At 32.2% G+C, this 17,155-nt stretch overlaps 1 protein-coding gene across 6 annotated transcripts in view; it reads right to left on the bottom strand.

The window, feature by feature from the left end:
- Positions 1–17,155, bottom strand: part of LOC128208081 (regulator of G-protein signaling 7-like) — an 85,613-nt gene that overhangs the window by 56,815 nt on the left and 11,643 nt on the right. For all 6 annotated transcript variants that reach the window (XM_052911414.1, XM_052911415.1, XM_052911418.1 and 3 more), the window contains exons 2-3: positions 4,062–4,157; positions 959–1,067 (exon numbers count right to left, since the gene is read on the bottom strand). In XM_052911414.1, the coding sequence (XP_052767374.1) occupies positions 959–1,067; positions 4,062–4,084 (132 nt within the window). In that variant the 5' untranslated portion in view covers positions 4,085–4,157. The remainder of the gene's footprint in view (positions 1–958; positions 1,068–4,061; positions 4,158–17,155) is intronic.

Raw genomic sequence — 17,155 nt, 5'->3', positions numbered from 1 at the left:
TGGATTAAATGTGAATCGGTCCGGCAATCCAATTGAATGAGGCATGAGTCTGAACTCTAAATATATATACCGTCCAGAAATAGGCCAGTCTAATAAGTTTTTTGGCATAGTTTTCCATCAAATTAATGCATGCCAATCATGTTTTGAACATTTTCACATTTTTATATAAAAACCACATTTTTCACCTTCAAATGAGACCAAAGAGTGATTGATGGGGCTACAAATTGAATAGTTTCATCATAATGATACATATATTTCAAAATTTGTACTGATTTGTATTTCTTGGCATGTTCGATGTTGGAAATAGATATCTTTTGTGGCTTCATATATGAAATTAATGATGTGTTTGGTTTCCTTTTAGCTCCCTGAAAAAAATTTGGGCTTTATCATGCATCGTATGCAACATGTTTAATCTCACCTCTTTGTTAAACTAGTGTTTTTTTCCTCTTGATTGCCAAACATAAGAGCGTTGCTCTACCAGTCGGACAGGGAATAGCATAATTTATATATTATACAATATTTAGGCTATCCAAAGTTAAATCACACCTTCTTGCAAAACTAATAGTTAGGCTTTTTCTTGTGTGAATCTATCTGTGACCACACATGAGGGTTTTAAGCTACCAGTCCAGCAAGGAATGGCATACATATCATGATATTCAGGCTATCCAAAGTATATTAAGCACCTTTGTATAGACCATGTAGTAAGGATTTTCCTTGTATTAATCTGTCTGTGACCAGACACATGAGGGTTTTATGCTACCAGTCCAGCAGGGCATACATATCATAAGATATTCAGGCTATCTAAAGTATGTATCACCTTTGTATGGACCATGTAGTAAGGATTTTCCTTGTGTTAATTACCCTGTGACCACACATGAGAGCTTAACACTACCAGTCAGGCTTGGAATGGCATTTCTACTGTACAGTATTTGGGTGTGTACACAAAATTATATCTCACCTTTTTGTAGACCAAGTAGTTAGGGTTTTCCTCGTGGTTAATCTGCCCGTTGCCAAACATGAGAGCATTAGGCAGCGTGCTGGGCAGGGACTCGGTCCGCTTGTTGTACCTGCAGAGCAGAAATGACATCTTTGTTTTTATGGAAACTTATTCAAAGGAAGCAATTGGGCTCATATTTAATAAAATAAAACAAGACAAGTGTTCTTTCAGATTCCTCTTTTACATCGAAAGCAACTGTTTTTATTTTCAGTTTATAAATGCATGAGATGAACACATATAAAACCTTTCTTTAATAAATTGCCTATAGAGCAGCCAGGGCTTCTAAAAATTTTAAACCTCAATTGGTCTGGGTGCACATCAACCCAGATGGATGGAAATCAAATGGATGCAAATTCCAATTCAGTTTAACTTTGTCAAACACAGGAGATAACTCAACAGTCAAATATTTAGAGTTATGGGACTTGCTACTCAAATGCACATTCTGACATCAATTCAATGATATTAATATTTAAAAGATAACATCTTGTGCAATGGACCAGGCACCAAATCAAATATTGCCACAAGTCAAGATAATTTGTTGGAAGTCGACCAGTTTATTCATTGCATAATGCAACCATGTGCTTATATTTATTTTCAAAATACAATCCTATCATTGGTCAACCGATTGTTTAATTGACAATTAGCGGCTGGTCGATTGTCAACCAGACTAAATACATCACAGAGATAATAATGAGCAAATGGCATCAAATTTTCACATTTATCAAAGTACAGTGAATCTATATAAATGTCCATTAGTGGAAAAAATATATGATAATGAGTTGTCAATGGAGAAAAATACATTGGTCCAGTCAGGTCACCTCGCTCCTTCATTCTCTGTTTCATGTACACATATTCATTTAAAGTTGTAGCACAGACAAAGTCCTCTGCTTACTGTGAGAATCCAAAAAAGTACTTTTTACAAGTGAAAATAAATTCATCCCCTCTGCTTACAGAATCCAAAAAAGTACAGTTTACAAGTGAAAATAAATTCATCACTGATGCCATGTTCTGAGTTATTCAATATTAACAACATCAACTGTATAAAGAATCTGATTAATATTATTAATCGCATATCTTCAAATGCAAAACATCAAAGACAATCAGATAGCTCAGGTATTTTGTCAGCCTTTATAAATAAAGAATAAATTTGTTTACCAATCATTTCTTGATTAGAAATCTGAGCCAATTACTGGCCAAGATATACCTTGGCCCATCACTGCGAACAGTCTCAAGTCTGAGTCTAGACTCAGAAAAGCACTTTTATTAAAAAACAAAGAATCAGCTTTACTCCATTCATTTTACAAAAAGATGTCAGTTTTAAATAGAACTAAAATTCAGCAAATTTCATCATCAATAATCAACTACAAGGAAAATTACAATGAAGTAAATATTTCACTTGAGTATGAACTCAGACTTGAGACTGTTTGTAATCATGGCCACTCGAGTCTTAACTCAGACTTGAGACCATTTGTAATCATGGCTACTTGAGTCTGAACTCAGACTAAAGACTGTTTGTAATCATGGCTAATCGAGTCTGAACTCAGACTTGAGACTGTTTGTAATCATGGCTAATCGAGTCTGAACTCAGACTTGAGACTGTTTGTAATCATGGCTAATCGAGTCTGAACTCAGACTTGAGACTGTTTGTAATCATGGCCACTCGAGTCTGAACTCAGACTTGAGACCATTTGTTATCATGGCTACTTGAGTCTGAACTCAGACTTGAGACTGTTTGTAATCATGGCCACTCGAGTCTGAACTCAGACTTGAGACCATTTGTAATCATGGCTACTTGAGTCTGAACTCAGACTTGAGACTGTAATCATGGCTACTTGAGTCTGAACTCAGACTTGAGACTGTAATCATGGCCCCTGGGCCCATTTTTTTCTAATGTCTTGAGTCTCGGTTTGAGATTTAGACTCAGAAAAGCACATTTTTAATTCTGTTGTAAAATTCTACAACAGGAGCAAAGATGGCATAGATTCTTTATCTATGACAAAATACTTGTTTTACAATCTGGCGCACATCTATTTTTCAAAATTAATAATGTTATAAATATTTTGAATAATTTCAGAATTCAGTTTCTAAGACTGAATCTGAAACACAGACTAAAGGCCTTAGAAAATAGTTTTAAGTTTTAACTTATTTATTTACAACAATTGTGAAACAAGTTATTACAACATTATATTAATCACTCTTGTTGGCACGATGTTACGCGAGGGTGTGGTCTTGTGTTATGGGGGAAACTGGAGCACCCATGGCCCAAATATCACAAAAAATACTCAAGTAATTTCTCAAAATCAAGCTCAGCTCATTTTTTTAACATTTAAGAATGGCATGATTCAAATAAGCTATTGAATGTTTAACTCTGTAAAAAAGTGCATTCTCTTTTGCATTATGTTGATAAGCATCATTTCTCAATATTAAAACAAAAATAAAATTATAATTCTAGAACACAAAATGTACTTGAGTAATAACTCAAAAATACAAGTATAATTTTTGCCCTAGCATTACTTTTCTATAAAATCTTTACAAAATCTTTATATCCACATAATCAATGAGATAATGTGTTCTTAAAAAGAGTTAAAACATAAAAAAAAACAATAATGCCATGCTTTTATGTGGTAAAAAGTGTTGAGATTAAGTTTTGACTTCAGTTTTTTCGTGATATTTGGGCCTGGCGTCTCACTCTAGAAAAAAAAGGTAGTGCCTCAACCAAGGAACTTTTTCATGGCCTCTCAATACAGATATAATTAAAAATTTCCACTCTGGAAACTAAACGTGATACTGAAAGCTTACAGAAAAACACACCCAAAATGAATGCCAATGCTGGTAGAGTTATGGGCCTTTACTGTCACACATAATGCATATTGTCACTCGTTACAAGCCTATTAAGTTGCATACGAATATCTTGAGTTTTTGAGTAATGATTAAGGTAAACATATTTGCATGACGCCAACAATAAATAGAAATGACAACATCATCAAGGCTATGGCAATATCGCCCTTAGTTTTCTTCCCGAGATAGCTATCTTTTTGGATTAGTATAAGCTGATTAACTATACCTATGGCTCGAAGCCATCACCATGCCAGTGGTGAACACGACGCCAGCGGGATCCCACCCAACAGTGACCTTCACCTTGGATACTCTCGCATCACCACTGAAACACAACGGGAATAAAATTAATATCTGTGAATAAAGTTTATATGTCAAAGTATAAGCGTTTATATGACAAAGTTAGCACCACATTGCAACAAAAAAGGGCGCAATCAAGTGTGACACCTGACAGATGTACAAGAAACATACAAATTTCAATGCATTATCATGTTTAACTCATTTGACATTAATGATCAAAAAAAAAAAAAAACATAATTATGATTTGTGTACAGATGAAAAAAAATATATTAGCCTATAAGTTATGAATCAGGTTTTCAATTAATAACTACATGGCCACAATTTCTCCTGTTAAAAAAAGCGCCAAAATATTGCTGATGTTTTTTATCTAAACACAAATCAAATGCTTTTTTTATACGGTAATTAAAATGAAAAGAGTTAAACATAATAATGCATTAAAATTAGTATGTTTTTTGCGCATCTATCAAGTTTAACACTTTATCGTCATTCTTAAATGATAATCAATAATTGTCTTGCTACAATTCTTTAGAGAGTAAGATGCACTTCACAGTTATAAAAAGTGAAAATAAAGCTAAAATGTGTGGTCAAATGGAGACTTCATACTATTAAAATGAGTTATATAACTTTGCTGTAATAAAATGGTAACAAGTTAATTACCTATAAGATTTATAAGACTTATGAATGCACTTATATGTAGACTTACTGGAATTGAGAATAAAACTCATTTGAATTGAGTTCTAACTATGGTCCCTGTCATTTTCTGCCTAACAATTATAGAAACAACAGAGTGGTTCCAAAACACGACATGAACCTGTTCTTGTATGTATGGCTACACTTACAGGCTACAAAATTTTAATGCAATTGGGTTTAAAAATCATTTGCGAAATTTTCCCCTAAATGTGTACAGTCGATTGGCTTGAATTCCTCGTTTGCTCAAACTAGATGTAAAGGACCAATTCTTTAAACTGAAGGTAAGCAATCCCGCATAGCTAAAATTTTCTGAGACTTGAGGTATTTCCGTCGGTCCCTGGGAATTCGAGCCAACAGCGTATGACTGTATGTTCCCTGATATTCAGATCACTTCCCTCATGCTATAGTACAAACCATTGAAAACTTGACACATACTTGGATGACATGAATTGTTACAATAGTGCACAATAACACATATTGCACGCTCCCACGCACAAACACACGCACAACCTCTCTAACAAAACAGTATGTGTTTATTACCACTGACTAAGCTATACAATCATTATCATACACTAGATCTTAATTTTGCTTGTTCATTCACCTACAGTTAAAAGCTTTTTTTTTCTTCAACATATTTTGAACAAGTAAAACAACCTTTATAAAAGGTCAACGAGAAAGACAAGCCTTTAGATAGTCATCGAAAACAATCAGAGACCATTCAGACAAAGGTCATCTTCAATCAATCTAGACCAACGATTCTAAATTCAGACCACTCCAAGCCACTACTTGAGAGTACGAGACCAAGCCATCCATTGTGTTACCACCATGTACAGGAATCCTCAAACACATTCCCGTATAGATTATTCCTACCACAACCTCATGACATTAAGAGATATTTCTAGCTACCATTCTACAAGTGTCAAACAAAGTTTGTTTAAATGAAAGGCAAGGGCTGCAATCCAGGTTTTTCTTACCAGACAGCGTCTTCTAAAGACTGTCTGAACAAATAGAGAAACTAGCATTTTCTCTCGCCTAATGACTATTCCAATACTCTTACTGTGCACAGGATAACTGCCATACAAGATTATGCATGATCAATACTTGCGATCTGAAATCAGTATTTCTTCTACAGCTTGGACTCAAAGGATTTTTGTGTTGAGATTTGAGATCTCAATGACACAAAATCTGCGCAAAATCTGTTGGTTGTAGTGATCATCCATCGATTAATACCAGTTACGTCAGAGCTAATCAACTTTGATGTATGAAATAATTATAACATACAGATGTTTATGGAAAACCAAATGTCTGTGCATCAGTAAAAAATGCAAAAATTGATAGAAAAGTAGTTTATCAATAAAGTGTATGCATAACCTATGCATATATGTACATTGTACTTGAGGAAAGTATTGCATACTATAAGGGTGTACCATTGTATAGGTCATTCAGAAAAAGTGTTGATTAATCAGATTGCAAACTAACGTTTACTCATATATATTCTGTTCATTCAGATAATTAAGCATTGTTAGTACTGTATACTAGTGTGTACCCAAGCAGAAGGTCAGAAACGTATTACAGACTGCTTTTTACACATGTGTCCTTCACGGGAGTTGTTTTATATAATATTGTTTCAGATTGTAAATTCCTTCAGAAAAGAAGCGCATATGTGTGTATACCCATACATTGTATGTGTCCTCCAGAATAATAGTGCAATCTAGTGTATACAAAAACATTGTACGAGGGCTGTTCGTAATATTCATAGACAACATTCAAATATGATGAATATGGTTAGAAAGAATAAATAAAATGATACAGTCATTTCAGTACTGCTCTGGATACAGAAACATGTGTCAAAATGCATACCACATAAACTGTTTTACAGCCATTATACCCTATCACAGCCACAGAGCACTTCGAAAAAAAAACCCCAAAATATAATGTCACATCACATTTTTATCAAAATATTCTCCGTTGAAGTTCATACACTTGTTATGCTATTCAGCATATATTCCTAGATGGCCAGCTTATTCTTGGCAAATCATCCATGCTGGTTTCACCATCTCTGAAACGCTTGTGCCAATTAAATACAAGGCAATCACTACCTATTAGTGCTGTTGTTAAAAATTCATACATCGAGTAATGACATCAATATTTCTGCTATAATTATGTATATTACGTCATAAAATATGCATTTAACACGTTGGCGTAATTTGGCACCAAATGCTCATTTAATTGTGTTAAAAGTGAGCACTTTTGTTTCCATTTATGTTGAAACATCATAATGCTCCATACCGACTATACTAGGTTTCTTTAAAATTAAATTTCTTTCAACAACGTTTATATTTTGAACATTGTTCGGTGTTATACTTTTGAATGAAAAGTATATTCAAAATGATTTTATTAAGATTGTTGACTATATTGATTGAATAACATCTTACAACTTCTCCATGAACTTTACAAACAACCCTCTTTATGTGTGCTCTTTACAAAAGTAGTGTATATACCTATGTGTTATTACCCATACATTGTAATGTGTTCTTTACAAAAATAATGTATATTCATACAGTGTAATGTGTTCTTTACAAAAATAATGTGTATTCATACAGTGTAATGTGTTCTTTACAAAATAATGTATATTCCTACATTGTAATGTGTTCTTTACAAAAAAAATGTATATTCTTTCATTGTAATGTGTTCTTTACAAAAATAATGTATATTCATACAGTGTAATGTGTTCTTTACAAAAAAAGAATGTATAGTCATACATTGTAATGTGTTTGTTTTTTTAAATAATGTATATCCCTACATTGTAATGTGTTCTTTACAAAAATAATGTATATTAATACAGTGAAATGTGTTCTTTACAAAAAATAATGTATGGTCATACATTGTAATGTGTTCTTTACAAAAATAATGTATATTAATACAGTGCAATGTGTTCTGTACAAAAAATAATGTATAGTCATACATTGTAATGTGTTCTTTACAAAAATAATGTATATTAATATATTTGTAATGTGTTCTTTATAAAAAATAATGTATAGTCATACATTGCAATGTGTTCTTAACAAAAATAATGTATTGTCATACATTGTAATGTGTTCTTTACAAAAATAATGTATATCAATATATTTGTAATGTGTTCTTTACCAAAAAATATCATGTATAGTCATACATTGTAATGTGTTCTTTACAAAAATAATGTATATTTGTAATGTGTTCTTTACAAAAAAATAATGTATATTCATACAGTGTTATGTGTTCTTTACAAAAATAATGTATATTAATACAGTACAATGTGTTCTTTACAAATATAATGTATTGTCATACATTGTAATGTGTTCTTTACAAAAGTAACGTATATCAATATATTTGTAATGTGTTCTTTACAAAACATTATGTATAGTCGTACATTGTAATGTGTTCTTTACAAAAATAATGTATAGTCCTACATTGTAATGTGTTCTTTACAAAAATAATGTATATTTGTAATGTGTTCTTTACAAAAATAATGTATATTAATATATTTGTAATGTGTTCTTTATAAAAAAAATAATGTATAGTCATACATTGCAATGTGTTCTTTACAAAAATAATGTATTGTCATACATTGTAATGTGTTCTTTACAAAAATAATGTATATCAATATATTTGTAATGTGTTCTTTACCAAAAAAATAATGTATAGTCATACATTGTAATGTGTTCTTTACAAAAATAATGTATATTTGTAATGTGTTCTTTACAAAAAAATAATGTATATTCATACATTGTTATGTGTTCTTTACAAAAATAATGTATATTAATACAGTACAATGTGTTCTTTACAAAAATAATGTATTGTCATACATTGTAATGTGTTCTTTACAAAAGTAACGTATATCAATATATTTGTAATGTGTTCTTTACAAAACATTATGTATAGTCGTACATTGTAATGTGTTCTTTACAAAAATAATGTATAGTCCTACATTGTAATGTGTTCTTTACAAAAATAATGTATATTTGTAATGTGTTCTTTACAAAAAAAAATAATGTATATTCATACATTGTAATGTGTTCTTTACAAAAATAATGTATATTAATACAGTACAATGTGTTCTTTACAAAAATAATGTATTGTCATACATTGTAATGTGTTCTTTACAAAAGTAACGTATATCAATATATTTGTAATGTGTTCTTTACAAAACATTATGTATAGTCGTACATTGTAATGTGTTCTTTACAAAAATAATGTATAGTCATACATTGTCATGTGTTCTTTACAAAAATAATGTATTGTCATACATTGTAATGTGTTCTTTACAAAAGTAATGTATAGTCATGCATTGTAATGTGTTCTTTACAAAAAATAATGTATAGTCATACATTGTAATGTGTTCTTGACAAAAATAATGTATATTCATACATTGTAATGTGTTATTTACAAAAGTAGTGTATACCCAAAAATTGTAATGTGTTCTTTACAAACGAAGTGTATATCCATACATTGTAATGTGTTCTTTACAAACAAGTGTACACCGATACATTTTTTATGTTCTTTGCAAAAGTAGTTTATACCTATACATTGTATGTGTTCTTTACATAAAAGTTTATACCAATGTATACACTGTATGTATGTTCTTTACAAATGTAGTTTATACCTATACATTGTATGTGTCCTAAAACAAAAGTAGTTTATACCCATACATTATATGTGTCCCTAACAAAAGTAGTTTATACCCATACATTGTATGTGTCCCTAACAAAAGTAGTTTATACCCATACATTGTGTGTGTCCTTAACAAAGGTAGTTTATACCCATACATTGTATGTGTCCCTAACAAAAGAAGTTTATACCAATACATTGTATGTGTCCCTAACAAAAGTAGTTTGAAAATGGCTACCTTACAACAGTAGTTTATACCCATACATTGTATGTGTCCTTAACAAAGGTAGTTTATACCCATACATTGTTTGTGTCCCTTACAAAAGTATTTTATACCCATACATTGTATGTGTCCCTAACAAAAGTAGTTTATACCCATACATTGTATGTGTCCCTAACAAAATTAGTTTATACCCATACATTGTATGTGTCCCTTACAAAAGTATTTTATACCCATACACTGTGTGTGTCCTTAACAAAGTTAGTTTATACCCATACATTGTATGTGTCCCTAACAAAAGAAGTTTATACCAATACATTGTATGTGTCCCTAACAAAAGTAGTTTATACCCATACATTGTATGTGTCCCTAACAAAGTTAGTTTATACCCATACATTGTTTGTGTCCCTTACAAAAGTAGTTTATACCCATACATTGTATGTGTCCCTAACAAAAGTAGTTTAAACCCATACATTGTATGTGTCCTTAACAAAAGTAGTTTATACCCATACATTGTATGTGTCCCTAACAAAGTTAGTTTATACCCATACATTGTATGTGTCCCTAACAAAAGTAGTTTATACCAATACATTGTATGTGTCCCTAACAAAAGTAGTTTGAAAATGGCTACCTTACAAAAGTAGTTTATACCCATATATTGTATGTGTCCTTAACAAAGGTAGTTTATACCCATACATTGTTTGTGTCCCTTACAAAAGTAGTTTATACCCATACATTGTATGTGTCCCTAACAAAAGTAGTTTATACCCATACATTGTGTGTGTCCCTAACAAAGTTAGTTTATACCCATACATTGTATGTGTCCCTAACAAATGTAGTTTATACCCATACATTGTATGTGTCCCTAACAAAAATAGTTTATACACATACATTGTATGTGTTCCTTACAAAAGTAGTTTATACCTATACATTGTATGTGGCCTTAACAAAGTTAGTTTATACCCATACATTGTATGTGTCCCTAACAAATGTAGTTTATACCCATACATTGTATGTGTCCCTAACAAAAGTAGTTTATACACATACATTGTATGTGTCCCTAACAAAAGTAGTTTATACCCATACATTGTATGTGTCCCTAACAAAAGAAGTTTATACCAATACATTGTATGTGTCCCTAACAAAAGTAGTTTGAAAATGGCTACCTTACAAAAGTAGTTTATACCCATACATTGTATGTGTCCTTAACAAAGGTAGTTTATAACCATACATTGTTTGTGTCCCTTACAATAGTAGTTTATACCCATACATTGTGTGTGTCCCTTACAAAAGTAGTTTATACCCATACAAAGTATGTGTCCCTAACAAAAGTAGTTTATACCAATACATTGTGTGTGTCCTTAGCAAAGGTAGTTTATACCCATACATTGTATGTGTCCTTAATAAAAGTAGTTTATACCCATACATTATATGTGTCCCTAACAAAAGAAGTTTATACCCATACATTGTATGTGTCCCTTACAAAAGTAGTTTAAACCCATACATTGTATATGTCCTTTGCAAAAGTAGTTTAAACCCATACATTGTATATGTCCTTTGCAAAAGTAGTTTAAACCCATACATTGTAATATGCTCTTAACAAAAGTAGTTTATACCTATACATTGTAAATGTTCTTTACAAAAGTAGCTTATACCCATACATAGTAATGTGTTCTTTGCAGAAGTAGTGTTTACCCATAGATTGTAATTTGTTCTTCAGAAAAGTAGTGCATACTAGCACTAGTGTGCCCTTTAATTGTAAAATATTTTTGGAATACGGTTGTTCATCCACTTGAAGCATATAAATTGTATACCACAAAGAAGGACCAGTTATAATTGTGTTCACAGGTCTGTCCTCCGTCACCTATGATGATAATGTTCTTTAGTGTGGGCCACCATACAAGTTTATAGCCACCAAATGGGTCAGGAGAATCATGATAAAACAACTTTTCTCACAAGACAGGAAAAGATCAAACCCTACTGGGACACAGCATCATGATTATGTCCCAACAAATTTAGGTCTCCAACTGAGGTCTGCTGAAATATTCATGGCTTTCGACCGCACTAAAGAGTGTATTCCAATCAAACAAGTAAAAAAAAAATTAATAGTTCCTCCAGAGATGTTCATTAACGCGTTTTTTGTCAACAAAATATAATAATAGGAGAGAAGAATAGTGCTTAAATCCACTCAGTTGTAACTGGCATTCTTTTTTAATGAATTATTAAAACTTTGGAGACAATTTATCTGTGACACTATCAATGAAGTACATGTTACGGAACTGTTCCAATGTTTCCTGATGATCAAATTTGACAGAAATCATATGATCATCCACATTCAGTGGGCCAATTATTTTAAGTTAACAACAAGGTTAACTTTGTTGATGTTAACTTTGAAATCATTACTACTCTGGAAGACGATGCACTTGTGATATGCTGTTTTTCTTACAAAATTAAAGACAACTGTTTCAGCTGTAGATGTTTATATTTAAATATGTGAGAACATCATCAAATATTTAATTTAAAAAAGTTAACAACAATGTTGTTTATCAGGTTGTTAACATTAGCAAAGTTCGGAACTATCAGTTCATTGTTTAATATTGTTGTAATACTTTGTCCGCACAAAATATTGTTGCCACCGTTTGCTAATAACATATTTCGCTAATTAGCCTGGGTTAAGTAAAATTACCATTTATTTCAGAAATTACTCTTTATCAAATTAGTCCGAAGTTGTAATGTGATGATGCTATAGTGTTGAAGTTATTACTAATTCAGTGTTATGTGTCTACACTCATGTCCCTTTCAATGGGTTTGCCAAATGGATTCTGATTTTATCATTTAGAAAGCTTCCGACAAAAAACAACTGCGGTGTTTCATGTAAGTCATTAAGCGTTTTTATTCAATCAGGTATGTAGTGGTTCACGTATGCCCACTGGCTAGATTAGAGGCATAGGTGCAAACACTAAGTAAAAGCTTTCTATAAATTGATCCCATTGGCAGAGGCATAAGGGTTAACACTAAGTAAAATTTTGCTTGACTAAATAATTAATATGTGCTCTTGTGCCCAGCTTATGCTGAATTAATGGTAGATAGTATAGCAAAAATAAACAATAACTATTACAGTGATATCATAAAACATGGTGTTTAAACATGGCAATTTTTTTAAAGGAACATTCATGTATAGAAAATGGTTGACAGTCTACAAAATCATGAGAGAAAGTGAAATTTAAGAGCACGGGCAGTTCGAGATTTTGGCGTAAGAGGGATGTAAATGTGATTCTGGTCCTGAAGATTTGTTGGAAATTTCTGTCTGAAATGGTGCACTCTGGTGTCTCCTGGTGTATTTTTGTTATATTTTTTTTCTTTTTTGACATAAAAAGGTCATTGAATACACAAGTATGTACCGTATTTTCTCGACTATAAGGCGATTCGCTTATAAGACGGCCCCCTAACTTTGCCCATGAATTCTGGTGCTTTTTGTTTCGACTCGCTTATAAGACGGGGTCAATTTTTAAGCAAATCTAAAATGCTAAAATTCTTCCTAATGTGTAAAAATGTTCAAGCTCAACGGACAATTATCGACTTTCGCGGTAACTGTTTTTGTTTTCCTCAAAGAAAATGGCAGTCAACTGTGAGCTCTCTATTTGGAGGTAGGTTAAAAATGAGTACATAAGTTTGCAGGACAGGTCGTTACTTATCGGAATTGTAATAATTAATCAATAACAACATATGTTTGTTTTAGTTTTTTTTATTGAAGACACCAATAAAGTTCTTCGGCAAAATAAATGGCTTTAATAACATAACTGCGAAAAGCCGCGGCATAAATAGGTGTTTGTTTAGCAATAATGCTTCAGGCAATATTGTCCCTTGATTGGCGACGAACATAAAGGATTCATATTCGCATTGTCATTTGTTTGCTTAATCAAATTGACAGTTAGGTACCTACATCATATTTAGATTCCAATTTATTGATTTGATATATCTGTCAAACTAATTATACTGACACGCGCCATGAGAAAAAATGCAGATATAACGGTACACTGTGTGACGTCAGAGCACGCGCGGTGAAGATATTTCGTGTTGTTGTTTACTTATTTGCCCCATACTTGTATCAGCAGACGATATACTGGATAGACGAATACCCTATGTAAAATTTTACTGATTTTGACTTGAATCTTTTTTTAATATTTTATCGACTCGCTTATAAGACGGGTCCCCTACTTTGGGGGTAAAAATCGGGACCCAATTTCCCCGTCTTATAGTCGAGAAAATACGGTATCTCTCTTTGTAACTGGATAATAAAAAAAGCCTCAGTGGCGGATATGCATCCTTGTTTTACAGATTAGGTGGGTAGGAACATAGTGATATAAATCAACAACAGTAAAATTCAAATAAAACTTCCTCTAATTTTCCTTTATATTTGCCTAACTCAATCACAAAACACAAGATTAAATCTTTTATGAACTCTCTGAACTTACCTTTGTTTCCCAACCTCAAGCCATAAGCTAATTGCGTAATCACGCCTTCAGTACAGGTAGAAGGCAAAATGCATTAAAACAGTCAAGATGGGATATACAAAAAAGCACTTTATAAAAAAACCGGTAAATTAAGTTGTTTATAATTATGCTTGGAAACCTTTAAAAGGGACTCGCTCATGTTTTGGCACCAAAAATGAGTTTTCCCAGTGACACATATGTAAACCCATAGATTGCAATAATTTTACTCTTTGATTCCAAAATTGCATAAAAATAAATGATTAAAATAAAAAAAAAAAAAAAAAACCTGCATGCAATGGGGGGATGAGCCAATGCTGGTTCAGTCAAGAAAAAAATGACATGATAATTATCCACAATCGCCCACAAGGACTCATAGTATATGCTTACAGATATTTAAACCTTTATTAAGTACATTGCTAGCATCAATGATAATGTCAATTTATCAATCACACTACAACCTTCTGCTGAATCATGCTACTAACTCTTCAAAATAATGGACTTCAAAGACAATATTTCAGCATATATCACCATTAAATTTTGTGTCTTAGTTTTAACACTCCTTATGATTTGCCACGATTTATTTCCAAATAAAAAAATCTGTAAAAGGTTCATTTTACAAACCATGAAATAGTCCCTTTAAGCCTTGAAATGACTGCAGATTAAAGCTCAGAAACTGGTTTAAACCCCCAGTGAGTTCTAACTCGTTTTTCACTGACTGTGTGAAGGCTGTTACCCCAACATTTACGGACAATGACATTTGGATATTAGTGTAATGAATGTCTTCTTGCATGGTTTTATGTCTCTCATTGCAATTTTAAGCTCAGTATTAAACTGGGCTTGTCCAGCCACATCCACACAAGGTTTTATTTTAACGTCTAAGGCCACTGTTGTTATTTTTTTCACTTTTTTTCTAAATAATGTCATGTAGGATATTAAAATTTTGGGATATTAAAAATACAAAGGTTTGATATATCAAAAATGACTGTTTTAAACAGCAAAAAAAGTCTGCAAAATACCACATTATTAACATACATGTATCTTTGTTTGTTACAGCTTCTGAAAAATGTGGCTAGTCCTGGGACCCCAAGGTGCTGCTTTTAAATGCCATGTGCTCTAAAAAGTGAGCAAGCTGGCCTGGATAACTTACATACTCTCAAATTGTGCGAATCTGAAAAGGTGACATTCATCTTGTGTTTGAAAATCGGACTCCATTTGCTATCGATAATCGAATCGAATCGGACCAAGCATTTCGATTTACTATTGGACAATAATCGAAAGTTCATAATATCAGTAAGGAATACATTCTTTATACATAGTATCATCATGATCATTTTATAAGGATAAACCTGGAATCAGTACGTGTGATGCTATAGTCATGCTTTTTGCAACAGTAAATAAATTTCAATGACCTTTTTCTGTCTTTAATAACTTAACGAAAAAACATAACAACACAACACATACTTAATAATTGTACATCTATTTCAAAATGATGCACACCGCTTCAAGTAAGTTAACTTAGCATTTTATCTATCTAAAAGCATCTTAAATATTTGTGAACCAGCTTGACATTTAATTACCCGTTATATTCAACATTTCACTAGAATATCTTAATTTCATGAACCTTTCACAAAAAAGTAAATTAGTTAATAATAAATGATCTATACCAAAAAAGGTATCAAAAACAGAATGCATCGAGCCGGTATCCCCTGTATTAGCATGTAAAACTGGACGCACTCTACTATAGAGACAGGATATTGAAGAAGGTTTTAAGAAATATATAAACAATTAAATTCAATTTATAATTTTGAGAGAGTTAATAAGTTTTTAAGCAAAAGAGTTTACATTCATCGCATTTGCGTAAAATGAACTTAACGAGTATTTACCTGAAAGAAAAATTGACATTAATTTGACTTTCACCACAAGTTATGTAGTTACCGGAAGTAACATTAGCGACATCGATTTTGGACAACCACTATCGATTGTTGCCGACATAGAATTGCCAGCAACGATTTATCGATTGTACTCGATAATCGTTTCATCACTACATTCACCCACTTGAATCTATCCCCAAATTCCCAGACCAAACCATATTACCATTGTGGCCCTTTCCACTCACCACAATTTCTCATTCCCACACATGCATGCGCCATGGCAATTTAAATGTAAGACGCCAAATATCATAACCTCAGATAAGTAGACCCAGGTAAGTACGAGGTCAGTCCAGGGATCAATCCCTGGACTGCCAGCTTGCAAATCCAGTGCTCTACCAACAGTTACTGAGCTACCCCAGCCCTTTAACTTGTATTTTAGGAAATTTGCTAAACTCAGATCTATGGTAAAATGGAATAAACAAAAATCCCAATTTTCCTTTTAAGAAAAAATATATGTGAGTCAAAAAATGATTTCATTAAGAAGTTTGACCCCAAAAAGGTTTTGTTTGTAGAAGAAATCATGCATTTTTAAAGAAAATAACCAATCATGCATTTTTAAAGAAAATAACCAATCATGCATTTTTAAAGAAAATAACCAATCATGCATTTTTAGAGAAAAAGCTATCACCAAACACAAATGTGAACCTCTGGCAATGTCAGCTAGAGAGGTAGATTTGGGTCTCTAAGTCGGTAGATTGGGTTCAAAAGCGGTAGTATTTCTAAATCACTTTCATTTTCATTTTCCAAAACCAATGATGCATACAATGTAAACAAAAACTTGTTGTTACTATTTGTAGATTTTTGGAAAATATGCATAAAATACGTAATGGTTCAGGGTCTTGTCAAATGTCAGTGTTTTGGATAGTGAAACAGCAAATTGTTTCTTGAGATTTTCCTGTTACCCAAAAATATAAATTCTTTGCTCAAGAACATCTAAGCAATCTGTATTTGCAACAGTGGTATTGTTAAAAGCCAAAATCACTTCATCAAACAAATGATAAAAAATATTTTCTCAAGACAACAAAAAGGCTGAGAGTCTGGG

This window comes from Mya arenaria, chromosome 11 (genome assembly GCF_026914265.1).
Source record: "Mya arenaria isolate MELC-2E11 chromosome 11, ASM2691426v1".
Classification (NCBI taxonomy): Eukaryota; Metazoa; Mollusca; class Bivalvia; order Myida; family Myidae; genus Mya; species Mya arenaria.
Note: the sequence above shows the minus strand (reverse complement) of the source record. Positions and strands in the feature narration are given on the sequence as shown.